Source organism: Thermobia domestica, chromosome 2 (genome assembly GCF_964235325.1).
Source record: "Thermobia domestica chromosome 2, izTheDome1.hap1.1, whole genome shotgun sequence".
Classification (NCBI taxonomy): Eukaryota; Metazoa; Arthropoda; class Insecta; order Zygentoma; family Lepismatidae; genus Thermobia; species Thermobia domestica.
Window position 1 is genome coordinate 288,270,389 of NC_137455.1, and position 16,792 is coordinate 288,287,180.

The window sequence follows — 16,792 nt, forward strand, 5'->3', positions numbered from 1 at the left end:
ATTATTGGTAGTAGAAGTTCATTAGGTTAAAGCTTGGTAGCAAATTCTAGAGCAATTTTCTTTTTCTGTATTGGAATTCACTTTCGGGTTTTTCTCTGAGTTCTAGCATGTAAAAGAAATGATAAGGATTTGTGTGTATCTTTTCTTATTTTATTCTTAGGTCCTTGACTAGCAGCTGTGTTAATGAGCTCCTCCCATGTTTTAACTAGTGGTGGGCAAAAAAAAAAAAAAAAAAAAAACGTTTTTTCGGTTTTTAGAAAAAACGAAACCGGTTTTTGAAAATTTTCAAAAAACTGTTTTTCTTCAAAACCGGTTCGGTTTTTCACCAGATGCGGTTTTCGTCAAAACCGGTTCCGTTTTTTTCCAAAATTGGTTTTATTTCTGACCAGAATAGTGAGTGTTTCGTTGTTGTCCGGAAACCGATTCCGTTTCGACAGAAAGTTTTGTTTTCCAAAAGTTTTCACCGAAACCGGTTTTGGAGAAAACCGAAATGTCGGTTTTTCGGATTTCGGTTTTTTTAGAAACCGGTTTCTGCTTTTATAAAAACCGGTTTTATCCATCCCTAGTTTTAAGTGACTCGGAGAAGATAGTGTTATTTCTCTGAACTTTAGTGTAATCAAAGTGGATTTCCCAACAATAGAGCTCCCTTATGGTTGTATGGGTAGCGTATGTGTCTTCGGCGTAGGAGACCCGAGTTCGATTCCCTGTGGGAGCTTCTGTAGTTCGGATCCCACGTTAGCTGTAGATACACATCTCATTGTCATGGTGCTGAAAGAGACGCTAAACTCGCAATTCAACCAACCAACAGTTTAGCAGCAATTGAAGGTCTTGAACACCTCTTCTTACAGACAGATCAGAAACGAGCTTGCGAATATTTTTATTGACGGCGCCACGATATTATTCACATATTTTAGCCGTATTTGGCGAGCTGTTGATATGTGATTAAACATATTCAGCCTTAAACATAGTCCATCATGTATTCAGCCGCACTTCACTAAAGTTTTTTTTTTATTTTTATTATTGTTATTATTATTTTTATCTCACCGTGCACCAAGTAAAACGATAGAATTGTGCCTACAAATAAGGCTCAGGAGAATACTTCCCGGCGAATCACTAGGATTTTAAGTCCTAAAGGAATAAGTTCTTGCCTTATTACATACCTGTTTTGTTTTAACGCTAAAAGCATTAAGCTGTTTTTTAAGACAATTTTCAGTTTTATATCATGTCCGCTTTGTTATTAGGAGCTCGGACTCGACTTTTGTCTGTTACCAGTTTGAGAAGATTGAATAAATAATGATGTGCGGGGTAAGGAAGTTTCAGCCTGATATATCAAGAACCACTAAGTTTTTTTTTTTTTCGCATAATGTTAAATAGTGCAAAATGGTACAAAATTACTGCTGATTATCTAGTTTTATTTAGAGAGTAATATATGAGTAGAGACCGGATGTTTAGGCATTAAAAACCTGGAAAATAGGCAGGCAAATAGGCACTTAAAATTTAAAAAAATAGGCACGAAAATGTAACTCGAAATAATGAAGATAAATACTCAATACAATTAAAAAATAAATTCAAATCATAGATAATGTTCAAAGAATGTAGAAATATACCTGTTTGTTAATATCTTCTTTTACTGTATATATAAAAACGAAGCTTGACAGGTATTCCATATATAGCCTATTTAGTAAATACATTCTTTACAGCACTTTATCAGTACACACACCAGTCGAAAGTTTTACAGCACTTTGTCAGTACACATAACAGTCCAAAGTTTTACGACATCTTATCACTACAAACAGGACTTATACAGGGTGTTTCAAAACAACATCAACAATATTTGGGAGGTGATTTCTGACACCAAGATAAGACAAAAAGTATAGACAATCTGGATGCACAAATGCATCTTTTCGGAGTTATAGGCTGCTAAAAACATGTAAAAAAAATAGCTTTAGAGATCCATAGCTCTATTGTTATGGAACCTACCGTAGTCGGGTCAAGATTTCACTTAGAAACTATTATGTACGCTATCCAAATAATATTTCAAAATCCTAAGGTATTCACGCAACAATTTTTAGAGAGGGAGATTGGCTACGGGCATATAATTTGAAGTACTCACCAACTATCCCTATAAAAATTGTTGTGAAAGTACCGCAGGATTCTGAAACATGGATAGGGCCCTTACTAGTTCCTAAGTGAAGTCTTGACTCGACTACGTAGGTCGTATAGTATTGGAGCTATGGACTTTTAATTTTTTTCCATCATGTTTCGGTAGACTATAACTCCGGAAGGAAGTATTTGTACGCCCAGATTGCTCTATACTTTTTGTTTTATTTTGGTGTCAGAAATCACCTCCCAAACGTTGTCTGTGTTGTTTTGAAACACCCTGCATTTCTCGAAAGGGGCAGAATCCTTTCTTGAAATTCTAAATTATATATATTTTTCCAAATAGTCTTATTTTGAAGAAAATGCATAGAATAGGTAACATTAGACACTAAAGCAATAATTTAGGCAGGAATGGGCGAATAGGCAAAATAAAATTGGCTTAAATTGAAACTATAACCCCCATATAAACTTTCAAACGTTATTTTTGATCATATCTTTAATATTAAAGTATAGGCATTTTGCCTAACATCCGGTCTCTATATATGAGTGAAGGAAAAAAATAAAATTGTTGAAATATGAATATTAAAAAAATGAGGCCGGGAAGATTTTTTTTCGGCGTGATATGCGTAATAAGCACCAAGTTTCTTTTTTAACCGGATAATGCTAGTAACAGAAAAAGTGAATAAAATTACTGCTGATTAGCTAGTTTTATTTGAAACTGAATATGTGAGTGAAAGGAAGACGGGTGCTTGATATAAAGACGATTCCTTGAATTTTTATTTATTTATTTATTTTATTTTATTTTTAACTTCGTACTTCTCAGGAGTAAAAATTTCCGGTGCTCCTACTGTTAAATACACTTTCCTTTTTTTAATCATCTGACACAAACCAAGTAACCTTTGGTACTAAGACATGAGGTATAACAATGTTATATGGTACAGATAGTGCATAATTTATAAATATTGTTTTGTCTATTGCAGAAGAAAAAAATAGAACGCGAGGAACTTCTCCAGGATTTGATGGAAGAGGAACAAAAAATGATATCGATTGAGGCAGCGAAACGAGAGCTCGAGGAACAAATTCGACAAAGATTAGAGGCCCAGAAAGCATTGCAAGAACAAAAGAGGCAAAAATTAGCTCAGTTACAGGCCGAGAAGGAAGAAGAGGCAGCTTATCAGCAACAGGTCAGTCTTCCTTTTTTTTTTTTTTTTTTTTTTTTTATGTAAATCAAAGGTGGGGAAAACTTTACAATGATTCATCAAATGGAACGAAGAAGTTCTAATGAGCATTGTTAAAAAGCATGTTCAAATGCTCAAACTAGCGAGCTCTATGCGAGGCTTGTCAGGAAAGTAGAAATATAAACGAGAAATAAGATATCAGGTTTCCCACTGACCTGAAAACATAAGAGAATTTTAATTACAGATTTTTACTTCTCAGAACCTATTTGTATTTACGCCTTACCCGGTTATTTGGAAGGGAATATTTTATAAAATAAGTAGTTGTTTTGCAAACTTTCTGTACTTACACACGTACTATATACATCTACATGCATAGTAAATGGGAAATCCCCCTGGTCGGAAAAAATATAGATGCTTTCTTTACATTTGTAAATCGCGACGTAGAAAAGTCAGGGAATTCGTGCTCGCCAAATAAATGTTAACCCTGGATATACAACAAATGTGTTGGATGCAAAGAAAAGCCACACTCAATACACAGGTTCAGAAGCTATTTCTAAGTACTACCATTGTTCAAGTATATTTTCCAACGCGAAAATCATAGAACTCTGGCGCTTACATGGGACCGCGGTGGCTCAGTGGTAGAGCGTTCACCTCTGGTGCTTGGGGTCCCTGGTTCGATCCCAGCTCGCGCCAAGCCACTTCCTTCATTACACCATTTCACTCATATGTCATCATCACCGTCTTCTTTAGCCTAACCAGCATAAACGTGGGACGTAAAACTCAAAGATTTCATTTCATTTCATTTGTGGCGCGTGCATCTGGAACTTTGTTGTGGCATCTTTGATATTATCGTCGTCGTCGAAGTGTTTTCTACCAAGATGTTTTTAGGTATAGGAAGAGATGCAAGTCGCTGGGTACGAGATCGGGGCTGTATTGCGGATATTCAAGAATGTACCATTGAAAATGTGCTTATTTGTGGGCCTGCAAAAACTTGATCATGCTCCGCACTTCACACCTGGCGAAATTCGGGATTCCCGCTTCCATTTCCAACGCGTACTCCTTGCACAAGAGAGCACAACATTGACGAATTACTTCCCCAATTCTCGTTGTATGGATCGAGGGTACTGCCTGTTACCAACTTTGGTACACATTATTCCTCTAACGTGTAAGTCTGTTTGTATCTTTACTTTCCTGATAAACCTCGTAAATGGATGGCGAACCTATTGAAAATATCGAGCCCAAGCCCTTTATCGAGAGGAAGATTAAACTAGCATGAGCTCGTTGAGGATAGTGTACATGAGCCTGAGCGAAACAGTTACCGTGGCCTCACAAAATTTGGACCAAGCAAATATGAATTCATAAAGTAAATTGAACACAAACGGGCGGTGCATGTACGATATAAGGCAAGGTGGGATTTTGGAAAGTATTGTCAATTAGAAATTAGACATAACGGATTGATTATCATATAAGTAATATTAGAAATTATTCGGTTTTCCGTACAATTATATCCAATATATAGACCCACATTTTGATTTCACTTAATAGCGAATATCTTGTTAGGGATTTCTGCAACTGCATTGAACAAAATTTTATATTTGAAGACCAGTCAGTTAGTTTGCATTTTGTTGTAGCTATTACAATGTTACTTCCAAAGTAGTTTTCTTTATAAACCAAGATTTCATGATTAGCAGGCTTAATTGAAATTACTTCAGTAATCTAATTGTCTAACTTGCAGAAATCAAATTGTGATTCGCAGAGCTGAAATGGAATTTAACACAAATGTATGATTATCTTAACATTAGGTGAATTCGGTGCTCAAAAACTGATCATAAATGTTCAGTAATATTCAGGGGACTTGTTGAAAGTTCACCGTGATGTTTTTTAAATCACACCTCAAAGGTCTGTTCGTATATTGCCGCATTGTTATCCTGAAAGACTGTATCGTGGTTAGGGAATAACATGGTACGACAGACAGTAATATGAACTGCTAAAAACGTGGACAGAAGTAGTCTTTCGAACTATATATTAGAAACCCAGATTTCTTGTAAAAATCATCTATAGTCAGTGTTAGGATTTTTATTTATTTATTTATTTATTTTTCAGAATTATGTAATGGTTATTGTAGTTATGTGCGTTCAAAAGAAGTCCAACTCCTTGTTTCAATAAATTTGCTGTTCGGTAACTTAATTTCGATAGTCTTTTTCTCATATAAACAGTAGGCACAAAAGTGTTTTAATTACTTTTTATGGTTAGGTTTTAGTATGCTGTACAAGACAAAATTATAGTTAGTAGTCCTTATTGCATGTAAGTAAGGTTTCATTGTCGGAATACGTCCGCTTTACGAAATAAGATCTGGAAGACATCTCTCTGTACTCCCACATCAACAAATGCGCGTGGTAAGCATTTTCGGACCATGATGTTTATTGACCTTGAAACAAAGAGATCACTTGATGTGCAGCTTATCGTCGAATTTCGATATTTGTGAAGAGCTGGTGCCGTTTTATTCCCATCTATTGCGTAGTAAGATGAATAGAAATGAATTTGATTGTTTCGTTCTAGAACTTCACGACAGAATAAAATGAAAGAAGAGTCTTGTGTGCATCAAAAACTGATTGAACAATATGTAAGAACAGATTTTGATTAAACACAAATAAACATAGTTCAAAATTTCTACATAATGTACTAAGAATGTTTTTTCTTCTTTCTTTCTTTCTTTCATGCTACCAACTCAAGAACAAATGTCACAGCACCAATGCGTGTTTATTCTTAAATATGCAGACTAATTACAGGAAGATACAGACTTATCAGTTACTGATATTCCTTCCACCTCTTCATCTAGGGAGGCACCCATGTTCATCATAAGATTTTCAAGAATTTAATGATATATCTAAGAGATGGAAAATTAAAATTCTCCGGGAAAATATAAAGTGCAGTTGAATTTTCTTATATCACAATGGTGAATTTGGGTGCTGAAAGTGACAAAGATGCTGGAAAATTGTTGTAAGAAGTGACGACAAGGGATAAGAACATTCATGATAGATTGTTACAGGAATAAAAGAGAGCCACGAAACTTTCAAAACAAGAAGCTCTATCTATTATTATGCCTACAAATTTAATGAAGCATTAATATATGACGATTAGAAAACTTTGAATGAAACGCAAAACATGACCTATATCAAGTGAACTATTCAATTGTAAAAGTAAAAGAATCACCCTTCATTAAATAAATAAATTTAAAAAATATGAAATGAAAATGCGTATATATATATATAAGATCACATAGCAAATATACTTTTATTTGTTTATTTTAGTTTAATGTTTCACGGTTATACCCTTTAGGCTCAAGAAGACAGATGATTAATGAAGTGAATAATTGTTAAATTAAATTTTTGTGCTTTCTCACTACGTCGGTACCCGTGCACCAAAGGCGTACGCGATAGTCACTAGGTTAGCAGGGTGGGCTGAACAACTAGAATTTTAAAACTTCTACCAAACAACGAGCGACCCTTAGGAACGGAACAGTTTACATTACAAATGGGATTTTGACTTTAGCTGTGATGGTTCTTCCAGGTATAAACAGATACGGGCTCAAAGTGGCAATAATGACGAAAGTTTATGTATTCTTTTATTATAGGACAATAATAAAGCGGGAGATCATACTTGGAAGAATGAATGCCGATCATCTCGTTTTGTACACCTATTTTTTCCCATGAATTCATGAAAGTAGTTAGCTAAGTAGAAAGAGAATACATGAAAGAGCAGTATTCATGTATTGCTTACATTATTCATGGAATATTCACGAAAATGATTTACATCATTCCTGGTCATTGTCAATGGTAAAATATCCCATACCATGAGTAAGTCCATGAAATATTGAAAAGGAGGAAGGAATTTATCTAAGATACCTTAAGGAGTAGAATGGGACTCACTGTTTATTCCTCGTCTCGTAATAGTATTTAAAAGGATGACAGTACAGCTCAAAGCTCCTTCGATAAATTTGAAATAGGTTTAAAATTGACAGAAATAGATAAAAAACTAATATCTCGTTTCGGAGCGGTATCGATGTCACGTGGGGACAAAATGAATATAGCGGTATTTCAAACCTAACACGTAAAAGCAGTTGAGTTATATGTGAGGTTCCTTCTTCATATATGACACCAACAGTGTGCAAGCATCTATTTTACAAATTGGAAGCCATTAAATCTCATCTAAACATAGATGTTAGAAAATGTACAGGAAGATACGAAAAAATTCATGAAGTGACACCAATTTCGACCTCTTCCATAGGTTAATGTTAAGTTCTGATCAACTAATTTCAAGCTTAGTTAAACTTCCAAAGAAAAGAAAGAAAAAGAAAACAGACTTCACTGATTTATGTTTTGTGCATATCTAAAGAATTGGAAAAGGAAAAAAAAGATGATAATGACAACTGTGTAAAGTCTGCTTCCGAAGACGAGTTAGGCCTGAGTCCTAGAGACTTCAAACTTACTGTGAGTACGTACTTTACTAGTTCAATGAATTACGAGTTATCGGACCACTGTCAATAATTTGTCTTTTGAGAGTGATAATAGTCAGCGGCCATAATGAAATTGTGGCCCACATTATGACAGAACCATTATCATATATAACGAAATAGCCAGTCCGGAGAATAGCCTCCGTTTGTGTTCACCATATATGATTCCGGCCTGTTCTTGGAAACGAAGGGAAAGGTGAATCATTGAACCAGATTATTCTCTTCCAATCATCGGTGGCTCCTCATGTTCTCGGTACCATCTTTTTCGGCCTACTGCATTGGCGGCAGTGATCAGAGGTATCGAAGTCACAACCTGATCGCGGTTGTAGATGCTATGCTGCACTCGTTAGATTGTGGTTGTAGATACAGGTCATCCATTCTTCTACGAATATTCGTGTCAATTTTCTTCATTGTTCGGCGATTCTTCTCACCGAAGCTTTGCTTCAATTTACTGTTGGATAAAATGTTGTCACGAATTCTGTATACCTTACCACCTTGAACTATTACTGTCGATGCACCTATACAGTTTTGGATACATACTCGAAGTGACTGCGTCATGAGGTATTCCATTTTGAACCATGAACGTCAACCTATTGCACTATTCACACGAATCCTAGCACTACGTCTCGTACTACTCACTGTCTCACTGTGGAACACAATTCAGTTACAGTAAACGAATACTCAGTGTTGCTAACTCTGAAAGATTACGTGTTGCAGTGCATGTGTGTTTTTATTTTATATATATATATAAAAGGGTAAATCAAAAATTTTCCAGGCCACCTCTGAATAGTATTTCCTTCGAAATAGTTACCTTGGGCAGCAGTGGATCAGTCTCAGTGCTCCTGCTATTGTTGGAATACAGCCAGGTAGTCATTTTGCGTAAGCGCTGTATCTCGGAAACGATGGGAAAAAGACGTCTTTTCAGCTGCATTATCATCTTCGAGAAAAGGAAGAAATCGACAGAAGTTATATCTGGCGAGTAAGACGGGGTGCGGAAGCGACATATTGTAAATGACGAGAAACTTCACGATCGAAAAGTGCTCGATGAAAGGATTCGCTGTTGTAGCGGCGAATGTTCTTCCTTAATCGTCACAGAACGTCGCAGTAAAACTGCATATTGACAATAATATCGAATGACCACAGTCTTCGTTGAGCTGCGGCTCATTCTTGCCGCCTTCGCTCGCGAAAATGGTGGGCTTTCCTATTATGATGACCTCCGCTTTGTCTCAGGGTCGTGCTCGCAGACCCAAGTCTCATCACCAGGGATGATCCTGGATCTGAAGATTCCGTAGCACGTGGCATGGTAGTGGAGCACTTGGTCTTAGTGGTCATGAGGTTATAAAGATGTAAAATCTACATGGGGTGTATCCTATAAAGTGGTAGTTCGACAATGGATAAACTACAAGTTTTGTGTTTCGTTGATTTAGTTTGTGATATTTTTACAGTAGAGTTGGGTGGTAGGATTGTTTGGAGGCCAGCATATGATTAACGTTTTGTTTAGTGTTCGTTATGGATTCATGAATATGTGAGTTTAGTGTATTCACCATTTTTCGTATTTGGAGCGATCGAGGATAAAAGCAGTAGTGTCTCGAAATTATTTCGCTGGAATAACCCATTGGCATGACAAGGTTAGTCATATTAATTAGTAAATTAAATACTTCTTAATATTTCCTTGTTTGTACGGAATTCTTTATGTATATTGATACTATTCATTAATTGTAGCTTTGTGTGAAATAAAGTGAGCATGAATTATCAGTTATTATTCGTATGATATTAAGCTTCTTTAGTTTTTAGAACTAGAGGTTCATTGTTTTTATATATACTGGTATTCGTGCACCTTTGAAGTTTTTGTTTTAGAATGTGATCTAACATAACAGTAATGTTGCTCTTGTATTTGCAGTTAATGGAAAGGTTCGCGGAGGAGAATCGTTTAGAACAGTTAAATGCCGAAAAGCGACGTCGAAAGATGTTAGAGTATAAACGCGATGTTGATCGAATGATGGAAGAAAGGAGAATCCGCCGCGCAGAGGAGATGAAACTGCTAATGGAGCAATATAAATTGGATGAAGAAGAAGACAAGGCCAGGTTAGAGATTGTTTTGTTTATTTATACTATATATCGTAATGTTAAAGTGAAAGAAGTAAGAAAAGAACTATGCATTCAAATGCTATGGTATGGTACATGGTAATTACTGAAATACGCTCTATGGTGCATTTTTCTAAAATAAACTCTTACACTGCACCAGGAACTCTGTTCTTGTTTCAGATTCTGTTTTTATTATATTTCGGTCATCTCTGTAACTATGACCATGATCCGATGCATGTGCGGTGTGAGCTAAGATTATTACTATTTTCATTCGAAATAATTGTTCTTTTCCTATAAAGAGAAAACAGACCCTGAGTATCCCGGAAACCACTCTCATTGTCAATTGAACTAAACACTGTAGGCTACATTTAAATCCAGTCAATTCCTTGAACTAACTGAACTCTTTATCCATGAGATGTTATCGCAATATATTTCAATATCACTTACCGTATAAGTCCACTTAAAACAAATTATATCATTCTTATAGCGTTTTTCTAGATATTATAGGTATCACCTTATTACATTACTTGTGAAACTGAGGCATAAGGTAGAAAACTAGTAATCAGAATAATTGGCTACGGGATTTAAGCAAAATACCTCTCGTTAATTAGATTAGGTAACTGTTCCCTTATATATTTTTCCAAGGTGTAGTTTAAAATAATGACCTGTCTACTGTTATGGCCTGACGTATGTTTTTGATTTCGATTATTTGGTTGCTTGGTTGGAATTCAGCATACATTTTCAGTGCTGATGTTACATGAAACCTTTACTTCAGTTGTGGAATCCGAACCATCGTAATGCGTTAAAATTTCAAAGTTGTCCCGCCCGGAATAGAACCCGAAACCCCGTGAACCAAAACGTATGCCCATGTCCAAGACCAGTGAGTAGGGCTTGAATAAACTTCTTGTTTTAGCATCTCACGACTATGTTCCGAGGCTAAAGGAGATGATTATGATGAGAATGAAAAATATCGTGGAAAGAAGGAAGTGGGGGGGGGACAAGAAAACCCAGAGAAGACCCACGCATACGGGTTTGTTCACCACAAAATATTAATAGTAGTAGAACTGCGTATACATATATATATATATTCTTATAAAGCTTTAAAGATACAAGTATGACTGGCATATAATATTTACATTTGTTATTTATCCTTTCGTTTATAAGACAACATAGAGAAATACATGAATGTAATAAATTCAAAATGTTAAACTAAAATATATCTCTCAGTCGTTTAAAAGTCAATTCTTATCCGTTATTACTTTTTATAGAACAACATGATTTTATTTAAATACATTTTCCTACTTGTAAGTTTTATATAATACATTTTCAGGCAAGTAAAATATTTAAATAAAAGTTACAGGCCACCGCAGTAAACTTTCTCGCTCCAATATATTAAACTAAATCGTATGCTGCAGTTATTAATGAAACATTTTCTTGTGAAATACGAACAAAATTATATGGCGTTTTCGGAAAACTTCGCCCGAAGAAAACTCACCTTAAGAATAGATTATCGTTTGTGGATATTTGCTAATGAAGTTGCGTTTATACAACATTATACAGTTATTAGTGAAATGTAAATTTGTGTAATATGAACAAAATCATCTGATTCGTTTTTGAAGCAGGTTATTAATGAAATACCGTATTTGCGCGAATATAGGCCGCACTTTTTTGTTCTCTACATTTAGGATTTAAAAAATCATGGTGGGGTCTATAATCGGTTTTTCTCTCCTCAAATCATAAATCAGTTTCAAAATGAAATGTACACGTATATTTTGCGGCCTTTAAATTGAATCATTTCGGTTGTAACGGCATATCCACATTTGTTGTTTTAAATTACAAAATCTTTTTTTCCACATCTGGATATTTGCACTTTTGCCCTCGAAACAAACACCGACTTTTGAAACTATGTAAGAGTTTCGCTTCACTTGCCACTACCGACGAAGATTGTTTTCATCAACATCAAATCAGCTTCCCGCTTTCCGTATTCCTTTGCATAGCTGGTAATTTGAAGTTTAAATTTCGCTATATAACTAGTACGTTCCTTTCTTATCGTCACTCAGAAACCAAATGATCAACTTTTGTGGAATAAATCAACTCTGAACTTCCTTACACTGTTGCTTAAATTAGTCATGTCACCAGACCTCCCAATACGCAAAACCTGTCCTGTTGGCGATGAGTCATCCTTAGTTATGCGAGAGTTGAAGAAGAGGAAGAGAGACATATAACTTAAAGTATTGTCTACTTGAACTTTTTCGTAAATTTAGTAGTGCGGTCTATATTCGAGATTTACTTTTTCTATAATCTCGTGTCAAAAGTTTAGGTGCGGCCTATGTTCGTATGCGGCCTATATTCGCTCAAATACGGTATTTATTTATGAAATATGAACAAAATCGTCTGAGTTATTTCTGAGGAAATAGTCCGAAAGAAACTCAAACCATCCTTCTTGGATTTTTCCCAGAGAAGTGACTTACACCATAGTGTAGGGTTGTTAACCACCCGTCGTATTTTTACGTTGAGCGACTAGAGAAGAGAAGAGGTTGGGGAAAAAATCGGATTCGAGATTTCGACGGATTTACACGTTTCATAGCCTATAGGTACCGAGAAAGTGATTTTTCGACATCTGTCAGTCTCTTCGTCCTGAAGTACACTCACCTAGAGACCATATCGTTCAACGTATCTAAACTAAATTTTAAATTTCAGGTTTTTATGTGATTCTCCAGTTTTAATTTTCTTTCTACCCATAAAAAGGAGGGTAGTTTACTTAAGGATAAAAATCAAAAACTGCGATTTTCTGTAAAAACGGCTCTCCAAAAACATTTCCATTATCTGGTTTATCATTTCTCTCGGAAGAAGTTTGAAAGAGGTACTTTATTCTTCGGATAAGTTTTCTTTCGGACTATTTTCTCAAAAACGAGTCAGGTGATTTTGTTCATATTTGATAAATAAATATTCATTAATAACATGACGGTATGGCATAACTCATCTGTTCTGGAAAACATTTACGAGAAGTAGTTTATTGTGAATTTTTTTCGGACGATTTTCTCAAAAACGATTTATACGATTTTTTTCTTATTTCAAAAATAAATATTTTATCAATAACTTGACAATATGGCATTTTATTTGTCCTTAGAAAATCAACGAGGGATAATGTATTCTTGGGGGTGACTTTTTTTTTTTTTTTTTTTTTTTTTTGACGATTTTCTAAAAGGAAAGAAAACTCAAACCATTTTGTTTATATTTCATTAATAAAAAAAATCGCTTTCCCTTGCACTCTTCTCTTTAGTTTCTTTCAGACTATTTTTCTCACAAATGACTCAGGCGATTTTGTCGAATTTCATAAATAAATATTTCGTTATTCTTATAATGTTGCGTAAATAACTTCCATGAGAATATCCATAAGGGGTAGTTTACTTTTGGAGTGAGTGTTTTTTGACAATTCTGTAAAAGACCACTCGCGATTTTGTTACTACTTTATAAACAAATATTTCATTAATAACTCTAACATATGGCATAAGTTATTTCTTATGTAAAAATCTGCAAAGGGTAGTTCACTTTCAGGAATGAGTTTTCTTTCGCTAAGTTTTTGGAAAATGTCTTAAAATTTTGTTCGTATTTCAAAAATGTTTCATTAATAAGCGTAGTATTACATGATTTAGTATAAGGAATTTGAACGAGGAAGCTCAGTTCATTGGCCCATACCTTTTATTTTTTCATGAAAAATGGGTCATGTCATATTGTCATATTATTAATGAAATATTTACTTATAAGGTATGAACGAAATTTCCTGACTCGTTTCTGAGAAAATCATTCCAAGAATAAACCAACTTTCGTAAATTTTTGTCAGAGAAATGACTTACTCCACAGTAGATATGGATGTACCGATACCCGATACCGATAAGGCCGATATTCCTATATCGATACTTTTGGACACATCTCTTATATATTATCAGGAATTTTCAGAATAATGAAATGATCAGCATTGTAATAAGGTATATTAGATATAAGGCCAAAATTTGATATACAAAGACAAAAAGCAGAATTTTATATTAGGTTCCACACAAAAATATATTTCCTCTAAATTTAATCCAGCTCAATAAAATGTACTAAAAAGCAGCAAATACTTATATAGTGTAAACTTGAGTCAGTGATATTTAGAGTGATAATGTGCTTTGATAGTTACATTTACATTTACTAGTTTCTATTATACATACAGTGGCGGCGATTGGACATTAAAAATGGGGGGAGCAAGGCATGATGTGAATATTCGTATATCAGTGTTAGTTTTCCTGATTGTTTCTAACACTTTGTTTGACGAGGTTTATAATTAATAGGATACTATTTTTCAGTTAAAATATCGTATTTCATACTTTATTAAGTAAATTGACAAGAGCAACGCAAGTAGGTACTACCACTTTGTAGTCTTAAACAACGAAGATCTAAGAAGAGATTTGTTTCCTTGCTCATGAACATCTTAATCTTAAAATTCTGTCTGGAAAATTGTGTGATTTGGCCTGTCAGTCAGTGGCCACCGGTCACTATTTGGTACCAAAATGTCCACCATCCTCTTAGGTATTGATCAACGCCAATATCATCTCTATGAGTTACCGTTCCCAAGATATTGGCCAAAAAAGTTCCGATTTCGGGAGATTTAAGAAGCCATATCTCGGGAACTGTAAGTCATGGAGAGATGATATTAGTGTTGATCAATGCCTAAGAGGATGGTGAACATTTTGGTACTAGATAATAATCGCTGGCCATTCATTGTTCCTCAGATATTAACCAAAAATTTCCAATTTCAGGGGATTTAAGGAATCATCTTTCGGAAACCGTAAGTCCTAGAAAGATGATACTAATGTTGATCAATACTTAAGAGGCTGGTGACCATTTTGTTAACAAATAGTAATCAGTGGCCACTTATATCTTCATTTTCAATATATATACGGTGATAAAAAGTGACAGCTCAATATAGCTAATTCAACATATACCCTAATACGCAAGTTTCAAATATGTAAATGCATTATCTATTGAATTTAATCAAATACATTTAATACACAATTTCATATAAATTTCGAAAAAAATATTGTTTTTAACTTCGTTCTGGCAATGCTCTTCGAGTATTCTCAACTGTTACTTTCTTGTTTTCTGGAAAAAAAAAAAAAAAAAAAAAAAAAAAAACCGACGAAAAGGGCTTTGCAGCGTCTGCGAAAAGAGTATTGTTGTCTCTCCTAGTAAAAAAGAAACTTTTTCTCTCACCACCAATTTGTAACTACGGAATATCATAAATGCCGTAGGCAAAACAATGAAACAGGTAGAAGAAATGGATTCTTATTACTCTCTTTTTAATCAATATTCCGTACTATTAGAGAGAAGAAAACACATTTTAGGAACTGTCGATTTTTGTGCAATTAAAGAATAACTTGTGAAAGACCTCTCTTGCTTTGCGAAATGTTCTCTCAATTAGTTTCAAAGCGACTAACATATCGAGCCCTTGTAAGAAAAAATGAAAGTACGCTGGAATTATTGCGCTCCAAAAGGTTAATTTGTAGGCCATTCTCCGTGGCAATTAAAACGCAATTCATATAGCTTTCTTAACTCTACGGGAAGACAAATAACCAATACGTATTCACGCCACGGCAAATATTATATGGCAGCATTTTTTCTATGAACCAGTAATACGTACAAAAACTTTACATTTCCAAATGAAACTATATACATTAAGGGGCCACTTCAAAAAAGTACCGTTACAAATTTTTGTTGTTTAAAAAAAAAATGTGTGGTGAACCAGGTGTTGCTGTGTATACCATAAAAAAAAAAAAAAAAAAAAAAAGAGGGGGGGGTTATTTCAGCGAAGTCGAATACGATAAAACTACTTATTAACTTTAGAACTAATTGTTTTTAAATCATCAAGTAGAAAAGAAAATAATGACAAAGTGAGCGTCTTGTGGATTTTTACCATATCATTTTCTTCTGAATCGAAACTTCTGTCTCGTTTGAGATTCAATGACGAGTCTGCTATCCTGATAATGGGCGCCCGAAGGGGGAGGGCATGGTGGAGCCCGGCCCCTCTGGCTCACGAAAATGTATACGTACTATAGCAAACCACATATATTAAATGCCAGATGTAATATAGCAAGCACGGAATAGCCCCCCCTAGAAAACTTTCTTCGGCGCCCATAATCCAGAATGAGGACCTTTGGCTTTTCTTCACCAGTATTTTGGCATCAAGGGACTAAAAACATCAGTTGAGTATGAGTAGGGCAAATCAAAGGCGTACACATGCATAAAGAAATCGATTGTACAATTGATAATAATTTAGATCAACTTTAAGTCTAAAAGAAATCTATGAAATATAAGTGTCACTGTTAATACTAAACAAATTGAAAATAGTTCGGAAAGTGTATCGTTAAATTTCGGTGTTCATTTGCCGATACCGATACTCTAAAAGTGGCCGATATCACCGATACTGATATTTCGGTACATCCCTAACATTAGAGAGTTGCAATGAAATATTATAAGAAAATCGTTAGACCAGTTACTAGGAAATCATATTTTTTATTTTCACCCTTCAATAAACTGCCCTTAATTTTGGGGGTAGAATAAAAGTCGAAAAAAAAAAAACAAAAAAAAACTTGAAGAATCCTTTAGAAACAACTCTAAAATTTGATGCGGATACGTGTAACTGTATGACCTCTAGGAAAGTGGAGACATTTACATCGGGACGAACATATATCTGGACTTTTTTCATTGTTGTTTCTTTCTTGTAGGGGTCATGAAAGTGTAAATCAGTTGAAATCTCGATGTTTTTCACGATCACAATACTTTCTTCTATCCTATCGTCGCTCGAGAGTAAAAACATAATTTCATTAAGCAAATGTAACCGGCAAGTTTAACATTAGATAGTAACAAGATAAAGAAA

General features: G+C 34.8%; 1 protein-coding gene across 4 annotated transcripts in view; it reads left to right on the forward strand.

The window, feature by feature from the left end:
* Positions 1–16,792, forward strand: part of LOC145678554 (meiosis-specific nuclear structural protein 1-like) — a 190,008-nt gene that overhangs the window by 95,184 nt on the left and 78,032 nt on the right. For all 4 annotated transcript variants that reach the window (XM_081748841.1, XM_081748840.1, XM_081748842.1 and 1 more), the window contains 2 exons: positions 3,081–3,284; positions 9,692–9,876. In XM_081748841.1, the coding sequence (XP_081604967.1) occupies positions 3,081–3,284; positions 9,692–9,876 (389 nt within the window). The remainder of the gene's footprint in view (positions 1–3,080; positions 3,285–9,691; positions 9,877–16,792) is intronic.